Source organism: Lycium ferocissimum, chromosome 4 (genome assembly GCF_029784015.1).
Source record: "Lycium ferocissimum isolate CSIRO_LF1 chromosome 4, AGI_CSIRO_Lferr_CH_V1, whole genome shotgun sequence".
Classification (NCBI taxonomy): domain Eukaryota; kingdom Viridiplantae; phylum Streptophyta; class Magnoliopsida; order Solanales; family Solanaceae; genus Lycium; species Lycium ferocissimum.
This window is the reverse complement of record NC_081345.1, coordinates 33,488,002-33,506,185: the sequence shown is the minus strand read 5'-3', so window position 1 is coordinate 33,506,185 and position 18,184 is coordinate 33,488,002. Positions and strand designations below refer to the sequence as shown.

The 18,184-nt window shown below is 35.5% G+C and overlaps 2 protein-coding genes and 1 long non-coding RNA gene across 4 annotated transcripts; 1 reads left to right on the top strand and 2 right to left on the bottom strand.

Annotated features, from left to right (window-relative positions):
• The first annotated feature begins 2,572 nt into the window (after nucleotides 1–2,572).
• Nucleotides 2,573–5,301, top strand: LOC132052418 (uncharacterized). 2 transcript variants are annotated; one of them, XR_009413990.1, is made up of 3 exons: nucleotides 2,573–2,762; nucleotides 4,800–4,938; nucleotides 5,019–5,301. It is a non-coding gene; the product is annotated as an uncharacterized LOC132052418 (long non-coding RNA). The 2 variants fall into 2 exon arrangements; XR_009413991.1 differs by having other exon boundaries at nucleotides 2,574–2,762; nucleotides 4,803–4,938.
• Nucleotides 5,302–9,487: 4,186 nt separating this feature from the next.
• LOC132052416 (pectate lyase-like) lies at nucleotides 9,488–12,662 on the bottom strand. The gene is made up of 4 exons (XM_059443936.1): nucleotides 12,234–12,662; nucleotides 11,044–11,695; nucleotides 10,699–10,941; nucleotides 9,488–10,557 (listed from the first exon to the last, which is right to left on the bottom strand). Exons 1-4 carry the CDS (start codon nucleotides 12,428–12,430, stop codon nucleotides 10,336–10,338), a joined length of 1,314 nt encoding a protein of 437 aa, XP_059299919.1. The 5' UTR covers nucleotides 12,431–12,662; the 3' UTR covers nucleotides 9,488–10,335.
• Nucleotides 12,663–13,301: 639 nt separating this feature from the next.
• Nucleotides 13,302–17,016, bottom strand: LOC132052417 (uncharacterized). Its single transcript, XM_059443937.1, has 2 exons — nucleotides 15,663–17,016; nucleotides 13,302–13,873 (listed from the first exon to the last, which is right to left on the bottom strand). The coding sequence occupies exons 1-2, from the start codon at nucleotides 16,840–16,842 to the stop codon at nucleotides 13,869–13,871; spliced, it is 1,185 nt and encodes a 394-aa protein (XP_059299920.1). The 5' UTR covers nucleotides 16,843–17,016; the 3' UTR covers nucleotides 13,302–13,868.
• Nucleotides 17,017–18,184: the final 1,168 nt, after the last annotated feature.

The window sequence follows — 18,184 nt, the reverse complement described above, 5'->3', positions numbered from 1 at the left end:
TTCTATATTGACCAAAGCATTGGATGCATCATTCAAACTCGAGATGGTTGGATTTTCATTAGCTCTCCTGCATAGGCAGTTGCTCACCATTAATTGCAAAAGAAGACAATTGGAATTTCAAGGTCCTATAGTATGTTATATAATTGGAAGGATGGATAATTTAACTGGTACGGCCTATTAATTCATCAAATCACTTAATAAAGATATTAACCCCGAGTTTTCCTGACGCACGAGTAAATCACATATCATCGCGGTTCTATTTATCTTGTGTTGCATTTGAATTGTACACATGATCTATCTCTATCATACTCAATATGTGATTCAAAACATGGCTATGGGAGTTCCAGATTCAGGTTCACATCATCCAAAGATTAGTGATTTTACCACCGTTCTAAGCTGTACAATACCTATGAATGGTCAAGTTACATTGATCAAAAGATTAGCAATTTTACGAACTTTCCAATGGACCAAATCCAATGATTACCAGGATATTTTTTTGCATCGATAAAGTGAAACAGATATTAACTGGGATATCAGCAGCAACAACTATAAGGTGATGAAGTGGACTGGGCTGGGTTATATTTCATTCAGTGAATTAACTCTCTTTCTGAAAGCAATTGTGGTATCTGAAATTAGGGGGAAAACAAAGAAAATTATATTGACATCTTTTCACATTCTTTGTATGCAAATATCATCACGCCAGGCTTTTGTCCCAGAGAGCAGCTCTAGTGTTAGATAATGTTACACGGACCAATTCTTACTTTGTAGGGGTGGTAATCAGTGTCTGTTTGTAGGGGTGTACAAAGCAAACCGACAAACCGCACCAAACCGATAATCCGAACCAAACCGAAAAAAAAACCCGACTAGTGGTTTGGTTTGACTTGGTTTGGTTTTAAAAAGAAAAACCCGAACACTATTATTGGTTTGGTTTGGTTTTAGCTAAAAAAGTCAAACCGAATCAAACCAACCCGACATTACATTTATAAAATTTCAAACATATTTTATACATAGAAATATTTATTTATAATGTAATTTATAAATGTTTCTTTAACTTTTGCATAGTTTTTTATCTTTTAACATATTATTTCAAGCTTGGAATTAGAATTTTGAATGGTTTAATAAGTTTTATAGCTCAATGATATTAGTAACTCAAATAAAACTCAACAAAAATCAAATCAATACTAATGCTAATGAAGAAATTCATATCTAACACTGGAATGACAATAATTTTGATATCTATTCTTTAGTTTTATATTAGTTTAGAAAGTAAAAATACATAACTTAATTTTATTTTTTTTTCTTTAATATCTAGTCATGTAATTAATACTTATTAGCCGTACTTATTTTAGCATGACTTAGTACTTTAAGGGGTCGTTTGGTATGAAGGATAAACATAAATAGTCCTGGGATAAGAATTTAGTAATTTCTTATCCCTCGTTTGGTTAGTAATCATGGGATAAGTTATCCCGGAGTAAAAAATAGTCTTGGGATAACTTATACCGCCACGGGGTGGAATAAGTTATCCGTGATAAGTTATCCGGGATAAGGAAGAAACCTCTTCTTTTTAGAAATTATCCAATGTATAATACTTTTAGTCCAACATACCAAACGATCCAATAAAAAATAACTCGAGAATAACTAATCCCGAGATAACTTATCCCCGGCAGTAATTTGTTTTTGAACCAAACGACCCCTAAGATTATGATCATTTTCTACATGCCTTATAAATTAGTTGTATTTATTGTAGCATGACTTAGTACTTTTAGATTATGAAAATCTTATTTTATGCAATTTCATTAATTTTTTTTCGTTGAATATTTTAGTACAATGTCATCTCTCATCACGTTTTGTGTTATTTTCTTAATAAATATCTTAATTAGATAGTCGTATCTTACTAGGACTAAAGAAATATTTGAAGTACAAGTTATATGTTTTGTACGAAGACTTTACCGGAAAAAACCCGAAAAACCCGAGCAACCCGAAAAAATCGAGAAAACCCGAGGTTGAAAAACCCGACTTTTGTTGGTTTAGTTTGGTCTATAGATTTAAAAACCCGATGCAATTGGTTTGGTTTGGTCTTTAAAAAATCCGAACCAACCCGGTCCATGTACACCCCTATCTGTTTGTGCTGTTTTTTCCTGAACAATTATTTTGTATAAGTAGACTAATACAAAAGAGCCTCTATATCTGAGGTATTTCAAAAAAGGAGATGTCATATCTTGGTGTTTACTAAAATATACTCCCTCCAGTCATGTTGTATGATGGTGTTGAAGTAGATACAGTTTTAAAAACTTTTGATAATAAGTTAAATATGTATAATATTCCAAAAGTACGCTTAGTATATAATGGTCATCCACGTGCACATGTCGTTAAAGAAATATGGGAATGTTAAAAAATAAACACTTTTTAAATATAGAAATCATCATATATATATATAAAAGCAGGCCAAAGGCCCGCTGATGTGGCATCACACAAATGCAGGATTGGCATTTTTCTTTTTTTGCAGAATTTTGAGTGGAGAAAATTATTTTGCAGTTTTAAAATTAAAAACCCCACTTCAGAAACACCTCTTCGCCCTAAGCACCCCCACAAACTACGGCTAGGCTTTTAAAGAAGCACACAGCCCTCCCTGCTTCCACCGTCACTCTCCCTGCTCTTCTTCCTATTCTGCCTCTGCTTCTCTACCGTCATTCTCACCACAACTTACAAACTTTTCTTCCCCCGTCCCCAACGCCCCGCACAGCACAGTGCAACCCTCCCAGGTATGGTTCTCCACCCTTTCTAAACCACTTTTTGTTTATTTTATCCGTACATCTTCCTTTTTTTGCGTTTAAAATATCGCACAATCCTATTCGCTCGAATGGAAGAAGAAATTTTGCCGTACATCCTTTTACTCTTGGTCTCTGCATTATTTTACATACTATTAAATATCATTCTCGTTGAATAGAACTCAATGACAAATATGGTCCTTCGAAAAAAAAACTACTAATAACTCCGAGATCCGTAGATAAAATTGTGCCCCAAGGCGTCTTCGTTTCGATAACTTGGCTTCCTCGAAAAGTTAGATGACGGGATATTTAGTCGCATTTAAAAAAATTTCCCTTTAATATGTATACATTTAAGGCTTTGTTATTGCTTTGGGTTTGTTTAAAATTGAAACGCCGATTTTTGACCCGCAATATCCGTGACATTTATAGTTGTTTTAGTTTCCACAGATTCTGTGACATTTAGAGTTTACTTTGCTTTCCGCATATCCCATGTGTATTTGGTTTATATTGTACTTCCCCCCTTTAATATGTATACATTTAAGGCTTTGTTATTGCTTTATGTTCGTTTCAAATTGAAACACCATTTTTTGACCCGCAATATCCGTGACATTTATAGTTATTTAAGTTTCCGCAGATTCTGTGACATTTATAGTTTACTTTACTTTCCGCTCTGCATAACCCATGTGTATTTGGTTTATATTGTACTTCCCCCTTTAATATGTATACATTTAAGGCTTTGTTATTGCTTTAGGTTCGTTTCAAATTGAAACACCGTTTGATGCCCTCCGCAAAATTCGTGACATTTATAGTTGTCTTTGTTTCCGTAGAATCTGTGACATTTAGAGTTTACTTTACTTTCCGCATATCTCAGGTGTATTTGGTTTATATACAATACCTACCCCCCACACACATTGTCACCTTCCGGTTAGAGATTTACAGTTTATTTTCCTTTGCACATAGACCATGTGAATTTAGTTTATGCACAGTACCATTTTCCTGGGCACACATTAATTTTCACACACGCACTTCTTAAATAATTTTGTACAGTAATCAGATATCTTTGCAGTCTCTTCCTCGACTTAAGTTAGTCAGATTCCGCTCAATTACCATCTTCTACCGCGTAGGGTCCCTTCGGTTAAAGATCTAACCGGTGGGATTCAGAGTATGAAAGCCGCCTTCCAATGTGGATACACCTTTTGTAGGATCTGTTACTACTAATTTCAAGTGATAGGCTTTCGAATATTCCCATTAGTTGGAACTCTTTTCGAACTCTTACACTTAACTTTGTTTAACAAACCCGACTTCTAATGTGGATACACCTTTTGTAGGAACTGTTACTACTAATTTCAAGTGTTAACCTTTCGAAAATTCCCATTACTTGGAACTGTTATCGAGCTCTTATACTTAACTTCCATTAACAAAACCAACTTCTAATGTGGATACCCCTTTTGTAGGATCTTTTACTACTAATTTCAAGCGGAAGGATTTTGAAAATTCCCATTACTTGGAACTCTTATCAATTTCTCATACTTAACTTCCAGTTACTAAACCGACTCCTAATGTGGATACACCTTTTGTTGGATGTGTTACTACTAATTTCAAGTGAAAGGCTTTTGCTCTTGATTATCTATTTGGCTCTACCAAATTGATTTTCCCTCTTTTTTGCTAGCATTGCTTCTACTTTTTTCCCTTGCATCCCTTCAATATTATGTACTCTGAAGTTTTCTTGGAAGGTTAGACTCACAATATGCCTTTCCGGTCTTGGTCTTATTGTTAAATTAGTGGCTCCGAATTTTCATGCCCATGATACAAGACTAGGTATTGCTTTCGTTTTCCCCCTAATTACAGTTATGTACTCTGTAAGTACTATTTTCCCACTTAAAATAGTAGAAACAGATTAACAAACGCATCGAGATTTAGAGCTAATTTTGATTTCCACCAATAACATGCAAATTTTGTTTAGATACAGTATCATTTTAGCTTTCAAATATTAATTTTCACACCACATACTTCTTGCTTAATTTTCTTCAGCAGCCTGACATCTTCCCACCCCCTTGTACGACTTCCTTAGGTGGATCTTTTGATTACCATCTTCAACCGCACATTATTCCTGCGATGGATACCCCAACAACAGATCCCGCACAACAGCTTCCACCAAAGAAGTGTCCAGGTAAATCCCCCTGTTTGCTTTAGTAACTTTACTACTTTGTTGCTTATCCCAATTTAAATCCCCTTGATCTTTTCATACAGTTATTGTGCTACCTCAAAGCCCCAGAGATCTGACGTGCCCGATCTCACAATTGCGGATTCAATATCTGAGGAAAAAGCAGGAACACTTGAGAGCCCAACTTTATGGAGGAGTTCTTTGTCATCCCGCAAACACCGAATGACTCCGCATATATTTGTTACCGTACTAATTAAAACTTATATTATCACATGTATTATGTCCTCCGATGGCCGACCATAATTCAACTGTAGTAGCTTATTAGACAACAATATGTACAAAGCTCCCGTAGCGAAGATATCTAATTAATCATTCTGTGACCTTTTACTTATTTTGTTGGATTTCCAATCTATTTATGTATGAATAAACATGATCTAATAAAAGGGAATTCTGTTGACTTTATGTATTTTACGTATCAATAGATGTCTACCTGGTTTCTTCATTAGATCATTATGCATTAACACCAAATCGTTCTTTTAAACCTTTTGGTTATTTTATATAAGCGTTTGTTGTGCGTGATATATGTGAGTGCCTCCATGCTTGGCGTGATTAAACAAATTCCTCAAAGCTTTAGCTTCGTGATTGCCGATTAACCACGACAAATTCTACTCTTTGTCACTAAGTATTGGTTTCCTTCGTTTCCCTTATTCCGATTATGTCCAGTTGCATGATGTTTGCCACTAAAAATACTATCCGGTGGTGGAATTCTTGCCTCCCAAACTCGATATCCAACATCCGTCATTGTATCCTTCATGGAATAGAATTTTGCAAATAATCATACTACAAACATATTAATAACTTAAACCAAAAAATACAACTAACGCTTACAGTTTTAGAGGTAATAGTTGTCTTCACAAAATCTCTATGTGAATTTGATTTATATACGGTACCATTTTTGTTTGCAAATATTATTTTCCACATTGCATTTTGGTCTTGGTCAATGTTCGGCAATCACACATCCTTCCGATCTTTTCAACGACTTCCTTATGTATATTAGCTCGTTACCTTCTTTAACCACACAAGATTCGTCTGTCAGACGTATACAAGATTAAATCCAGAATCTCAAGTAAGCCGCGCAAAAACTTTACGACAACATGGGGCTGTCTGCTGTACCAAAATTTTCAGTGTCATCCACGATGGTAAGCATGAGTTCCAATTTCTTAATCCCGTTCGATAGGAACTAATTTTTGGTTGTCAAAATGACCAAAAGCGACTTATTGTGATTGCCGATTAACCACGCCGGCAAATTCTACTTTTTGTCACTAAGTATTGCTTTCCTTCTTTTCCTAATTCGATTATGTACACGGTTAGAGAGTGTTTGCCACCAAAAAATACTATCCGGTGGTGGATTTCTTGCCTCAAACTCGATATCCAACATCCGTCATTGTATCCTTCATAGAATAGAATTTTGCAAATAATCATACTACAAACATATTAATAACTTAAACCAAAAAATACAACTAACGCTTTCAGCTTTTCTGAGCTTAATTTTTCTCATCAAAAATCTCCGTGTGAATTTGATTTATATACGGTACCCTTTTTGTTTGCAAATATTATTTCCCACATTGCACGCTTCTTGGTCAACTTTGGTTAGCAATCAAACATCCTTCCAGTCTTTTCAACGACTTCCTTAGGTATATTCCGCTCAGTAACCTTCTTTAACCGCACAAGGTTCGTCCGCTGTATACAAGATTTAACTCGCAGTATTTAAGCCGCCCAGGATTTAACCCGAAATAAGCCTTTCCAGTATCGGTGTTATTGTAAAATTAGTAGCTTCTCATTTTCCCGCCCATGATACAAGACTAAGTATTGGTTTCATTCGTATTTCTACTTTCAATTATGTAATCTGTTAGTGGTGTTTTTCCACTAAAAAAACCTAACCAGGGGTGGATTTGTTGTCTCCTAACCGCGATATCCAACTTACGCCAGTACGTCCTTCATAGTATATTCACCAAAAACTACTACAAACAGATTAAGAATTGAAGCCATAAAATACTAAAAAAAGCTTAGACATTTCGAGGTTTGCCTCCGTGAGTTTGGTTTTACTTCATTACCATTTTTGTGTGCAAATATTAATTTGCACATCATCACCTTCTTCGCCCATAGTTTTGATCGGCAATGAGACATCTTTCCCGACCTCTTTACTACTCCCTTAGGTAGATCCCGCTCACCTACCATCCGTAACCACACAAGTTTCGTCGATGTATACAAAGAACACGGATCCACACAACAAACGCCTCAAAGAAGTGTCCAGGTAACTTTCCCTCTAGCTTTAGTAACTTTACTAATTTGTTGTTTATCCCAATTAATATCGCATCTATCTTTTCATACAGTTATTGTGCTACCTCCTATACGCAGAGTTTCGACTTGCACGACCAATTCCAAATTGCAGTTTCAATATTTTATAAAAAAAGAGGAAGAGCAGAGAGCCCAACTTTGCGGAGTTTTCAGTTATGTGGTTCATAGTGCAGCTTTTAATTATTATTACGTAGTGCAGTTTTTAATGCCATCTTCCTCCCTAATTATTATTACTATTACTATTATTAGAATTAACTCAGATTAAACTTATTATTAATATTATTAGTATTTAATAACGAACAATTATTAAAGAACAAAAACAAACAAGGCCCAGCAGTTTGCATATTCAAGCCCTAATTAAACTGTAGTGACAAGCCCCCATAGATTCAAATGTTACTTTTTTCTTCGTAAGCAAACCGTAGACACATAACGTCCTAACATTGTTAATCTTTCTTTCGAAGAAGTTGCAACCACTCCAAACCGTTGCCAGCTGTTTCAAAAAATTCAACCAGTGGTTTGTATATAAACCTTCCAAAAACGTTGTCTGGTCAGTTTCTCACATCCTGTGCTCTCCTTCAAACCTTGCGACTACTTGTAGGCAATTACCAATATTCATTACTATATAATATTATAACAAGTGCTTAATTAATTATAATCACTTTACAATGACGTGTTAGCAGATAACTAGGCATACATATGTCGATTCACTCTATACAAGTCGGAATTTATGTGGTTCATAATAGATTATTCCTATACATTACACTACAACTGTTGAAATGAATTGGACAATAGACGTGGGAGTGAAGGCAAAAAAAGATAATTGATGTGCAATATCTAATACGTTCTCTGATAAAGTGCTAAGGGTGTAATACAATTTTATTCCCTTTGGGTTCTGTTGCCAATACAACATACAAATGTTTATATTTGGAGGTCGCTATTCATTGTACAATACATTTTGGGGTACACCATCTACACTAGATACAACTAATGAGCTAATGTGCAATGACTTTGACACACTAACAGAAAAGGCTATACCCAACAATAAGTGTGTAATTATTTAAATTAATTAATGTCGCCATTCCAATCAGGCTATATGAAGGATGTAACTGACAGTGCGGCGCCACACCACATACGTGCGAAGCACTAAACACAAAACAAAAAAGAAAATACAATTCGGACACATTGAGATAAATTGGTATGCACAGAGTAACATCCTGAGCTGCTATATTTTGTATACAAAAAAAAGGACAATAAAACTATTACAGGTATTCATTAGAGCTTCTTAAGACATTTGCCGAAACTTTAATCAATGAAATACCGTTAATTTATCTGTATTGATCAACTTAATAGAGAATGCACATACGTAAGCTTAATGAGGCCGTGCAAGACCGCGCGAAGCGCGGGTGATTTACCTAGTGTTTAAATATTTTTGGAATAGACCAAAAAAGGAAAGAGTGCCATTTAATGGAAGGAGGGAGCTGATAGAATATGAGATATAGTACTAAACAACTAATATTTGATCCAGTAAAGCCGACATTTATATGATTGAAATACAATCTGGCTGTTGCTTTTTTCAATTTCAAAAACTGGTCTTGGCCTCATTTAGACTTTTCACTGTTTCAGTAAAAGCAGAATGTGACTATTTATACTAGGAAATCTAATGTTAATGTTATGAGATAGCATACCACGCTGTCTTAGCTATTTTGGATGTAATTCTTTGGAAGCAAAAATACTAATTTTGACTATTTTACTAACTTTTATAGATAAATTCATTTGTTGAATATCACTTTGATTTTGCAATTTACGAGCTACTCCTCTAGTTTTGTTTTGCATGAGAAACTCTTTTCAAATCTTACACTGATTAACATTTCCTTCAATTTAGTGAGATGACATCTTCTTGGAGGAGAGATGACATATTGAGGGGAACAATATCAATCATATGATATAACACCATTATCTTCAGCTTTTGATAGCAAATCACATACGCAGTTCAGCTTCTTGCTTTAGTTAACCAAATGCAAGAGAAATCGGCAACCTGATCTTTATTCTTCTTTTCGTCCAATATTTATGTAATTAGTTGTTGAATATTTTTCCATAGCAAGCAATTATGCCTTCAACCGGCACAACACAAGAAGTAGAAATTGCGTATAATGATTACCTTGTACAGATATAAATACATTTTTTGTATGTGTTCCGTCTGATTCCAGAAAACGGATATTGGCAGCTGAACACAGAAAGCCTTCACGTTCTATGTTACTCGGACTCTTCACTTTCGGTGCCGCACCAGTGTCGACAAGACATGGGTGTGGGTGTAGGTGTGGGATCCGTACCCGACCTGGTCAACCGATTTTGGATACTTTGACCAAAATCGACAGAGAAATGGGAACAGATTCAATGATTTCTTTAATCAAAACAAAAGCTAAGGTGAAATTGAAGAAAATGGATACCTTGTATCTAGAAATTTCTATGTCACTCCTTTTCCTTTTATCTCCTTCCTGGATTCTCCCCTTGATCAATATTTTTTCCATAAGTTTTCCACATAATATCTCATAATTTAGGTTTTATAACTCTATTTTTAGATATTTGAATTTGTTTTAGCCGAATCCCCACACCCGTATCCATGACTGGATACGTATCCCCGAATCTTTAAATTTAGATCATGAAGGATCCGACCTCTAGATCCTCACCGGTATCGGACACCCGCACCCTAGTTCGAGCAACTTAGTTCACGTTTGTATTGCAGAATTCGAGTAATTTCTATCTTTTACAAGAACGCCTTGTTGTTTCAGTGGCACCAGCATCCTAATGTGTGAATGTCCAACTATCATGAAAAATAGCTATATCAATTCGAATTACAGTTTTATTAAATTTATCACTTCTACATTGATAGAAGCACAGAGCATCAAAAACCTAAAAGCTTTTCCATCTTAGCTCACACTCATTCTCCCCTTCTACTTACAAGCTTTGCATGTGAGGAGAAAGGGAGCAACCTGACTTCTATAGTTTCAGGTCTTATTTCTATTAGTAACTTGGTGCAGACAAGCTCTAACAAGGCTTCCCCTCAATGCAGTTCAAAGAGCCTGAAAATCTTGTTAGCCTGCTCACATCTGATCCTGGCCGAGGGTGGATCATATCAGGACCCGTCATGAATTTATGATTGGGATCTCCAGATTCCACGAAGAAAGCTCCGTTCATCATCAGATCTCCCTGCGATCTCCACACCCAATTCTTCCACACGCTTTCAGGTGCATAATCCCTTTTTGTCACCTACAAGAAAAGGTAGAAGAGAATGAGCATGTATTTTCAATAAGAGTTAGTCGCATGTAGTGTTCTTGACATGTTCATTTCTTTTCATACACTAGATAGTGATGCAACCTTGTTGGTTATAGATATTGTTGATTGGATTACCTCTTTGGCATTAGGGTTAGGCGGGGCGATGAAACGATTGCCCTGGCTGAGGATGGTAGGTTGTTGGCTTCCACCAATGGCGTACATTAGCCAGTGAGTGTAGTCATTGTTTACTGCATGAACAAATCCCCATCTCGCTCTTGGCATCCTCTGGATCAGCCCTTGTCCAAAGTGATTAAAAGCAAGTGTTATTTGTAAAATTTTGTCCTCTGAGTAGCTATCACTTGCTCCAAACAACATAACCTAAACAAAAAACATAATGCAGCTATTAAAACATTCTGGTCCAGTAGAAAATGCTATCAGTATATCTAATTTAGGCACTAATCCAATTTGGAACTAATTTACGTCATTATGGTTGGTGAAATGGCAGTTGGAAATGGTAATAGCAGTTGAAGCCTGCACAGCATCAATGAGTCCATCATCACAATTAGACATGGAAACATGATCAATCCAAATGTTTGTTGATCCAAAGATTGAAATACCATCACCATCACTTCTTGATCGATAACCATAGTGACTGACCGAGTCTCTAATTAGGCCGCCATTTCCAGCCTTAATATCATGAATATGTAGACCATGAATAATCACATTGTTTATGAACTGTAGCATCAAACTAGCGCCAAAGGAAATATGCACTTGCTGCCCTCTGGCATCAATTGTCTTGTTGCTTGTCATGATAAGCTCCTGGTTTAGCTTAATGACCATGTGATGTGCAAATATAATCCATAATGGTTCTGGTTGAATGACTGCATGGCGCAGTGTCCCTGGCTTAGGATTCACCATATCATCGTCCCCAGGGTCAGTTACTATGTAGATTTTTCCACCTTTGCCACCAGTTGTATGGTGGCCAAATCCAAGAACACAATCAGCTAGCTTCTGGCGGTTTTTGGCCCAGTTTGGGTCACATCTCCAGCAACGATCAATAGGGTTAGTAGCCATGCATGGACCATCGTACTTGTGCAAGTCCCTTCTTGTGCTATTGCTACCTTCTTCTGACCTACAAATCAATAAGATGAAATTGTGAGGGTTGGTGGTCTATGAATCTTCTTTTTCTTTTAAAAGAAAGCGAAACAATAGTTTTGACATGAAACTTAGCATCGCCAATACTACATTTCATTTCCAGACTGTGGTAGAGCTACATAGGCCGTAGAATGGTCAGTGAATCTCCTTCGCCAGAAAATTATACTAGTGCATGGATAAATCTTGTTTATGTTTTCTTTTTTCGGTAAGAATCTTGATTTATGTTTATATATTGAATATGAATCTCATTTACGTAACGAAAGCTTCTGGTGTAGCTAGTGGCAAAGGAGGTTCAAAAAATGTTTTTGATCATGGATTTGTCTGTGACAATTTATCATTTGTCTCTAATACTGTCTCTGACCCTATTTCCAGCATAATTTTTTACATTATCATACAACTCTGTAATATACAACGTTTTGTTGTCTGTATATATAATATACATAATTTCCCAGCTCTCCTCCAAATTAATAAAAGTTTATAAATACAAAAAGAAGAAGAAGAAATGAGAGAAATACTTGTGCACGTGTTTGTTGAGATGGTCTGCGACTTTTTCAGGATGAGGATTATAGGAATCTTTAGCAGTTTTCTTTGCTTGAGTGGCTCGAGTCTTCCACACCTCATCAAACTCTCCAATGTTTGCCTCAATGCTAAAAACTAGAGAGACTAAAATTACAAAGAAACTCAACCTATATTTGAAAGTTTCCATTTTCATTACTAGCTATATTTGTACAACTTCTTTTCTATCTTTACTTTTAAAATCTAATTTATTTTTTTTTCACTTTCTCGTTTTCTTTTCTTTCTTCTGACGACGACAAGGGATGATTTTTAATAATAATGGTTAGGCTTTAAATGCTCAGATATTATAGAGAATCCATTGAAGAGCCATATATGATTGGCTTTTGTATTATTCTTTCTTTATGTGAGGGAGAAGAGTTTGTTTAAATACTACTAACTGATAAAAGTAAAAAGGAGAGGAAAGGAGAATGAGAAACAGAGAGGGAAAAGTGGGGAACCGTTTTTGCTCTAACGGTCAACTGTTGGTCTACTTTGTTTCTCTGGATAAACTGTTTTATCCAGAGATATTGGTTGGTGTTACCATAATTTTCATGGAATTTTTTTATTGGTAATTTCCATGGATATTTCATCAACAAGTGGAAGACAAGAAAATGGGTTAGTTATCTATCTTTTTGGACCTAGGTTTAGGAAAATTAAAAGATATGCATAAAGATGCTGGGAAGATGTTTTGACAAACATTTCATTTTCGAGCGTTTGGTTGAGATCAACCATATAAACTAAAGATACTAGAGTTTTAAAGCAATACGTTTGGCATTAGATGTTGAATTAAACAAGTATAAGGATTCAAGAGTTTAGAATTTCTGTAAAAGAAATAATTCCATCCAGAAGTAAGTTAAGTGTCCTTATTGTGGTACAAGGAGTTTAATTAGGAAAAACATTTTCCACAATTTAATGTTCCAAACACAGGTAAATGGTATATTCAAGGAAAACATTTTCCCTCGCTACATTTCTTATTTCCCCGTCGTATTAAACACACCCAAAATAGAGGCATTCCGGATTCACATAGATACTAAAAAAAGGATTATCAAAGACCAAAAACATTAAAAGCTACAAAAATGTTCACCAAAAACTAGTCTACAAATTGCCACCGTGTCAATTGTCAACCACGAGACATGCACCTCAAATCGATAAAACAGAAGCACACATCTCTTAGCTCTCTTAAGAGTTTTTTTCCAAGTTGCCTCAACACTTCTAAACTAACCAAAACCATATCCAAAGAGTCATAATCTAATAAGAGTGATATACTCGCCTGATACTTTGGCTTGACTAGCTTAGTTATAAATAAAAAAAATAAAAAAGGACTTGGACACTTGCCCTGCAAATATATTCTAGTGTATACCTTAAATAAATGAAAAGACAAGTCTGCATTCTTAATCTCTGCCTCGTGCTGTAAAGTCAAGAATGCGGAAGCTATAAATCAGTTGACTCTTTCAAATGCAATCAAAACCATAGTTCTCATTCACCCATCAGTACAGTAGAATTTGACGTCATTGATCTTGCCATAAACCTCCAACTGCATATTCAGCATAAACTGAAAATCATGAGAGATCATCAACCTCATGCTGCATGGCCAACTATCCTGCAAAATACTTAAGTATCAGGAACTGCATTCCATCTAGATAATTTCCAATATCTTGCAAACCAAAAGCCAAATCATAAATAAAATTGATAGGAGAAATATGCTTCTTAGTTTAAATAGAGTGAAGACATTCACACGGATAAGGAATCTCTAACATGCCAACATGGATCTAATAATGAGCACAAGTACATCCACAATCATGTACTTAATTGTTTGCCGATATCATTGACCCCGTGGTATTTGAAGTTCCAGAGTAGAAAATCGGGAAAAATAAGATAATGAAAGGAAACGATTGTCATACTCATATATTGACAAGAGCCACAAAGGAAATTGATCGTAGCATGACGAGAAAGACAACATGCCTATAAACTATTTGCATAAATAAGGGATCTTGACGATGCCAAAACATTACTTTTACTACTAGTTGATAGAATTGTCAAAAGAGTTCAGCTTCCATGCATTTGAGTGCTTCATAACTGAATTTAATGTTGAAATATGAATGAACTAGTCAAAAGATAAAAGAAAGGAAATAAACCCAAGCTCATGACTTACAAATAGCCATGAACACGACTAACCGTCAATTTCCTATTACCTATAAACTTACCATATAATCCACTATAACGTGAAGTGTCACATCTTAAATAATTATTAAACTCAACTACAAATAGCTGGGCACACAAGTCTGCTTCATCTTCCATTCGACCACCTACTATCAATATTACTCATTCAGACTATAACAAGCGTATAAATAAAGATGGAGATACACATGAACAAGAAAAAGCTAGGTTCCATGTTTCTGGCAACTGATTAAGCTGATAATAAGGGCAGCAATTTGACCTGGTGGTGGCCAAAAATAAATATTGGGAGTAGACTGGTTGTTGCAAGTAGCACTGGCAAGAAAGGGTTGGCAAGAGGGAGGAAGAGGAGATGGTGGTATTTAATAAGTAAGGGGAAAATGTCAACAGCAGCACCAATGGTGGTAATACAAGATTAAGCAGGCAGATCTAAATTGCAAGCAATATTGATTCCAGATTAATTTTTTAGGCCTGCTATCTCATTCTAGGTTTTCTTGAAAGTACAATTACATAAAGTGTTGTTGTCAAACATTGCTAAATGGGCTCTCCTGCATAGGCAGTTCCTCACCATTTCCTGACGCACAAGTAAATCACATATTATCGCGGTTCTATTTATCCTGTGTTGCAGTTGAATTGCACACATGATCTATCTCTATCATACTCAATCTGTGATTCAAAACAAGGCTATGGAAGTTCCAGATTCAAGTTCACATCATCCAAAGATTAGTGATTTTACCACTGTTCTAAGCTATACAATATCTATGAATGGTCAAGTTACATGGATCCAAATATTAGCAATTTTACCAACTTTCCAATGGACCAAATCCAATGATTACCAGGATATCTTTTTGGATCGATAAAGTGAAACAGATATTAACTGGGATATCAGTAGCAACAACTATAAATGTGTCATCATCTTCCATTCTATATCAACACTACATGACATGAGTTCTATGCTAATTATACATATTTACTGACCACAAATATTTAAAAACTGAATAACATTTACACTGACCTTTGGACATTCTCCTGAGAAACGAACTTAATGAAATGCTTAATACTTACACCTACCTAAGGACATTCTTGAAAAATACACATCAGATTTAAGATGTCAATACATACTGGCAAGACGTATATATATAGCACTCATTCCACGAAGTAATTAAAACAACAAATTTAGTGATAATATATGAGTTTCAAGTTCAATCACAAACCTTTATGTTTGTTTTTCAATGCCTCGGTCAAATTTGACAAGATGCCACATACTTTTGCTTCTGCAGTTAAAGAATTGACAATTTCATCTAAACCTTTCAATTCCTCATGAAATTCTTGATGTAAAACCAAAGAAGAGAAATGCTCATCTACAACCAAACCAAGACACTTGACTACATCTTCAAGTGAAGGAACCCATTCACAAGCCTTCAACCCCAATTCAAATGGTGCCTTAGGACAAGGACACGCCTGAGGAAACCTCTCATATTTATTCAACCACTTTTGCAAGTACCTAATCAAAACCATTATCTCCGAACCATTTAATTTACTAATGCAAGCGCCCAAAATAACTTCATCAACATTCCTCGACGCAAGCACATAATGCAAACACATTTCATTAACCGAGAACCCATCATGTGCTAGCATAAGCAATACTGAAGCATCCCTAGCTATATCCATCCTAATCGGACCAAGGCTCATATCCATCGCCTTCTCAATTGCTGACATTGCTTGACTCTCCCATTCTTTCCTCACATTAATCAAACTACTATCCCCATTTCTCGAAAGGTCAAGAAAATACTTCAACACACACATCATATCATAAGTTTGAATATCCAAAACATGCTTTACACACAAAACAACCAACCAAGATTGCTTCTTTTCGATTAAATTATTTATCAAACTCGATAAACACGAATGTTCAACAAGCCCATTAACAATCAAACTCTCTAAAACCTCCCAGGTTTCTAAAACAACACAACCCTCCAAAACCAAACCCTTAACATCTCTGCCCATATAATTACCCAACTTTTCAATCAATTTTACAATATTACCCTCGTCTAACCTCTCCACATTAACAGAAACACCAAAATTCTCCCAAATTTCAGTCATATAAGAAACCAACATCTCAAAAAACTCGTCTTTATTGAAACTAATAGGGTTTTCCATCTTTTTCTTCAATTTTTGAAAGAACTTTTGCCCTAACTCAATTACTTCAACATCAGTTGATAAAAGTCTCCAACCTGTCCCTCGTTTGACTAGCGACACGTCATCGTTTGACTCCTTTTCTGGTTTCAGTTGAAGTAAAACTGGTTCAGAGTTAAGGAGAATAGAGTAATTTCCATCTGAGGTGGTTGGTGATTGTTCAGTTGAAGCTTTGGTGATAACTTCTAGCAAAGACATTGAAAAAAAATGGGTATCTTTGTTTTTAAGTGTACAGAAAGTTCTAGAAGTTTCTTCACGGCGGTGTGGCGGCGGCGGCGGAGGAGAAGAGGTTTGAAGTTTGAAGCCCTAAAGAAGTGAGTATTGGCGCGGAGCAACTGTTAGGAGTTGTAGAAGGTGATGAAAGTGGACTGGGCTGGGTTATATTTCATTCAGTGAGTTAGGTCTTAATGCTTGAGCCCATTTCTGAGCCCGCCAACAACATACTCAATATAGCGGACTCTGGAGAGTGTAGAGCGGCAATTCTGCGAAGTAAAATTTTCATAAACACTTTTTTACCTCATTCTAACAATCTATAACTACACGTTATATATTTACAATTCGTAGCTAGATGTCTATATTTACATCGTGGTATACTAAAATATAGTGCAAATATAGCGGAAATATACGGTCGAAATTTGGGCTAGCGAAATTGCTATATTTATGGAAATAAAATACATTCAATTTAAATTAAAATCGCCTTTATTGTTCCGATTCACGCAAATATCATCCCATTCCATATCTGATCCCATATCTCATTCAAACTTGACTACACAAATTCAAAAAAGTACATTCATATTTTTAACCAAAAATAAAGATTCAATGATTAGTTAAGGAATTACAAATTTTATGCGGGACCCGTGCATACCTCATGCCTGTGATGGTAGACTTGGCATAAGTATGCCGGTAGTAACTTTGATAATTCCTTCACAAAGTTATGCGGTGGGGGCATACTTTTAATGGGCAAACTTTTATCTTTGGACCGGATAACTTTGTGAAGAATTATCAAAGCTTATGCCGGACCGATACTTATGCCAATTCCGCCCATAAGGCATAAGTATGCGGGTACGGCATAACTTTAGTAATTCTTTACAAATTTATGCGGTGGGGCATATTTTTAATGGACAAACTTTTATCGGACAGCATAAACTTGTGAAGAATTATCAAAGTTATCCGGACCCGATACTTGTAAGAATCTATATAAGGCATAAGTATAAGTATGTCGTCCCATAACTTTGGTAATTCCTTCACAAGTTGTATAGTTGGGGGATATAGCGAAATTTAAACTACTGCCTTGTGAATTTTTTTTAATATTTGTTTTTCGTATATATTTGGGCTATATTTTAGTTGCATTTTGTCGTGATCCGTATATAAATCTTATTCGTTTCTGTTAACTATATTTCATATATTTTTTACATATATTTGAAGTGTATTTAGATGAAATTTTAACTTTTGTAACACCTTTATTGTATTAAAAAATGGACTTATGAAATATATCTCGGATATATTTTATGTATATTTAATCGTATTTAACCTGGTTAGA

What these genes read in the sequence shown, in the direction of transcription:
- LOC132052416 (XM_059443936.1), bottom strand. Translation starts at nt 12,430, where the DNA reads ATGAAAATGGAAACTTTCAAATATAGGTTGAGTTTCTTTGTAATTTTA. An exon ending in CTCAACAAACACGTGCACAA is followed by an intron (nt 11,696 to 12,233) that starts GTATTTCTCTCA and finishes ATTGATTTGTAG; the next exon opens with GTCAGAAGAAGGTAGCAATA. An exon ending in ATTTCACCAACCATAATGAC is followed by an intron (nt 10,942 to 11,043) that starts GTAAATTAGTTC and finishes TTTTTTGTTTAG; the next exon opens with GTTATGTTGTTTGGAGCAAG.
- LOC132052417 (XM_059443937.1), bottom strand. Translation starts at nt 16,842, where the DNA reads ATGTCTTTGCTAGAAGTTATCACCAAAGCTTCAACTGAACAATCACCA.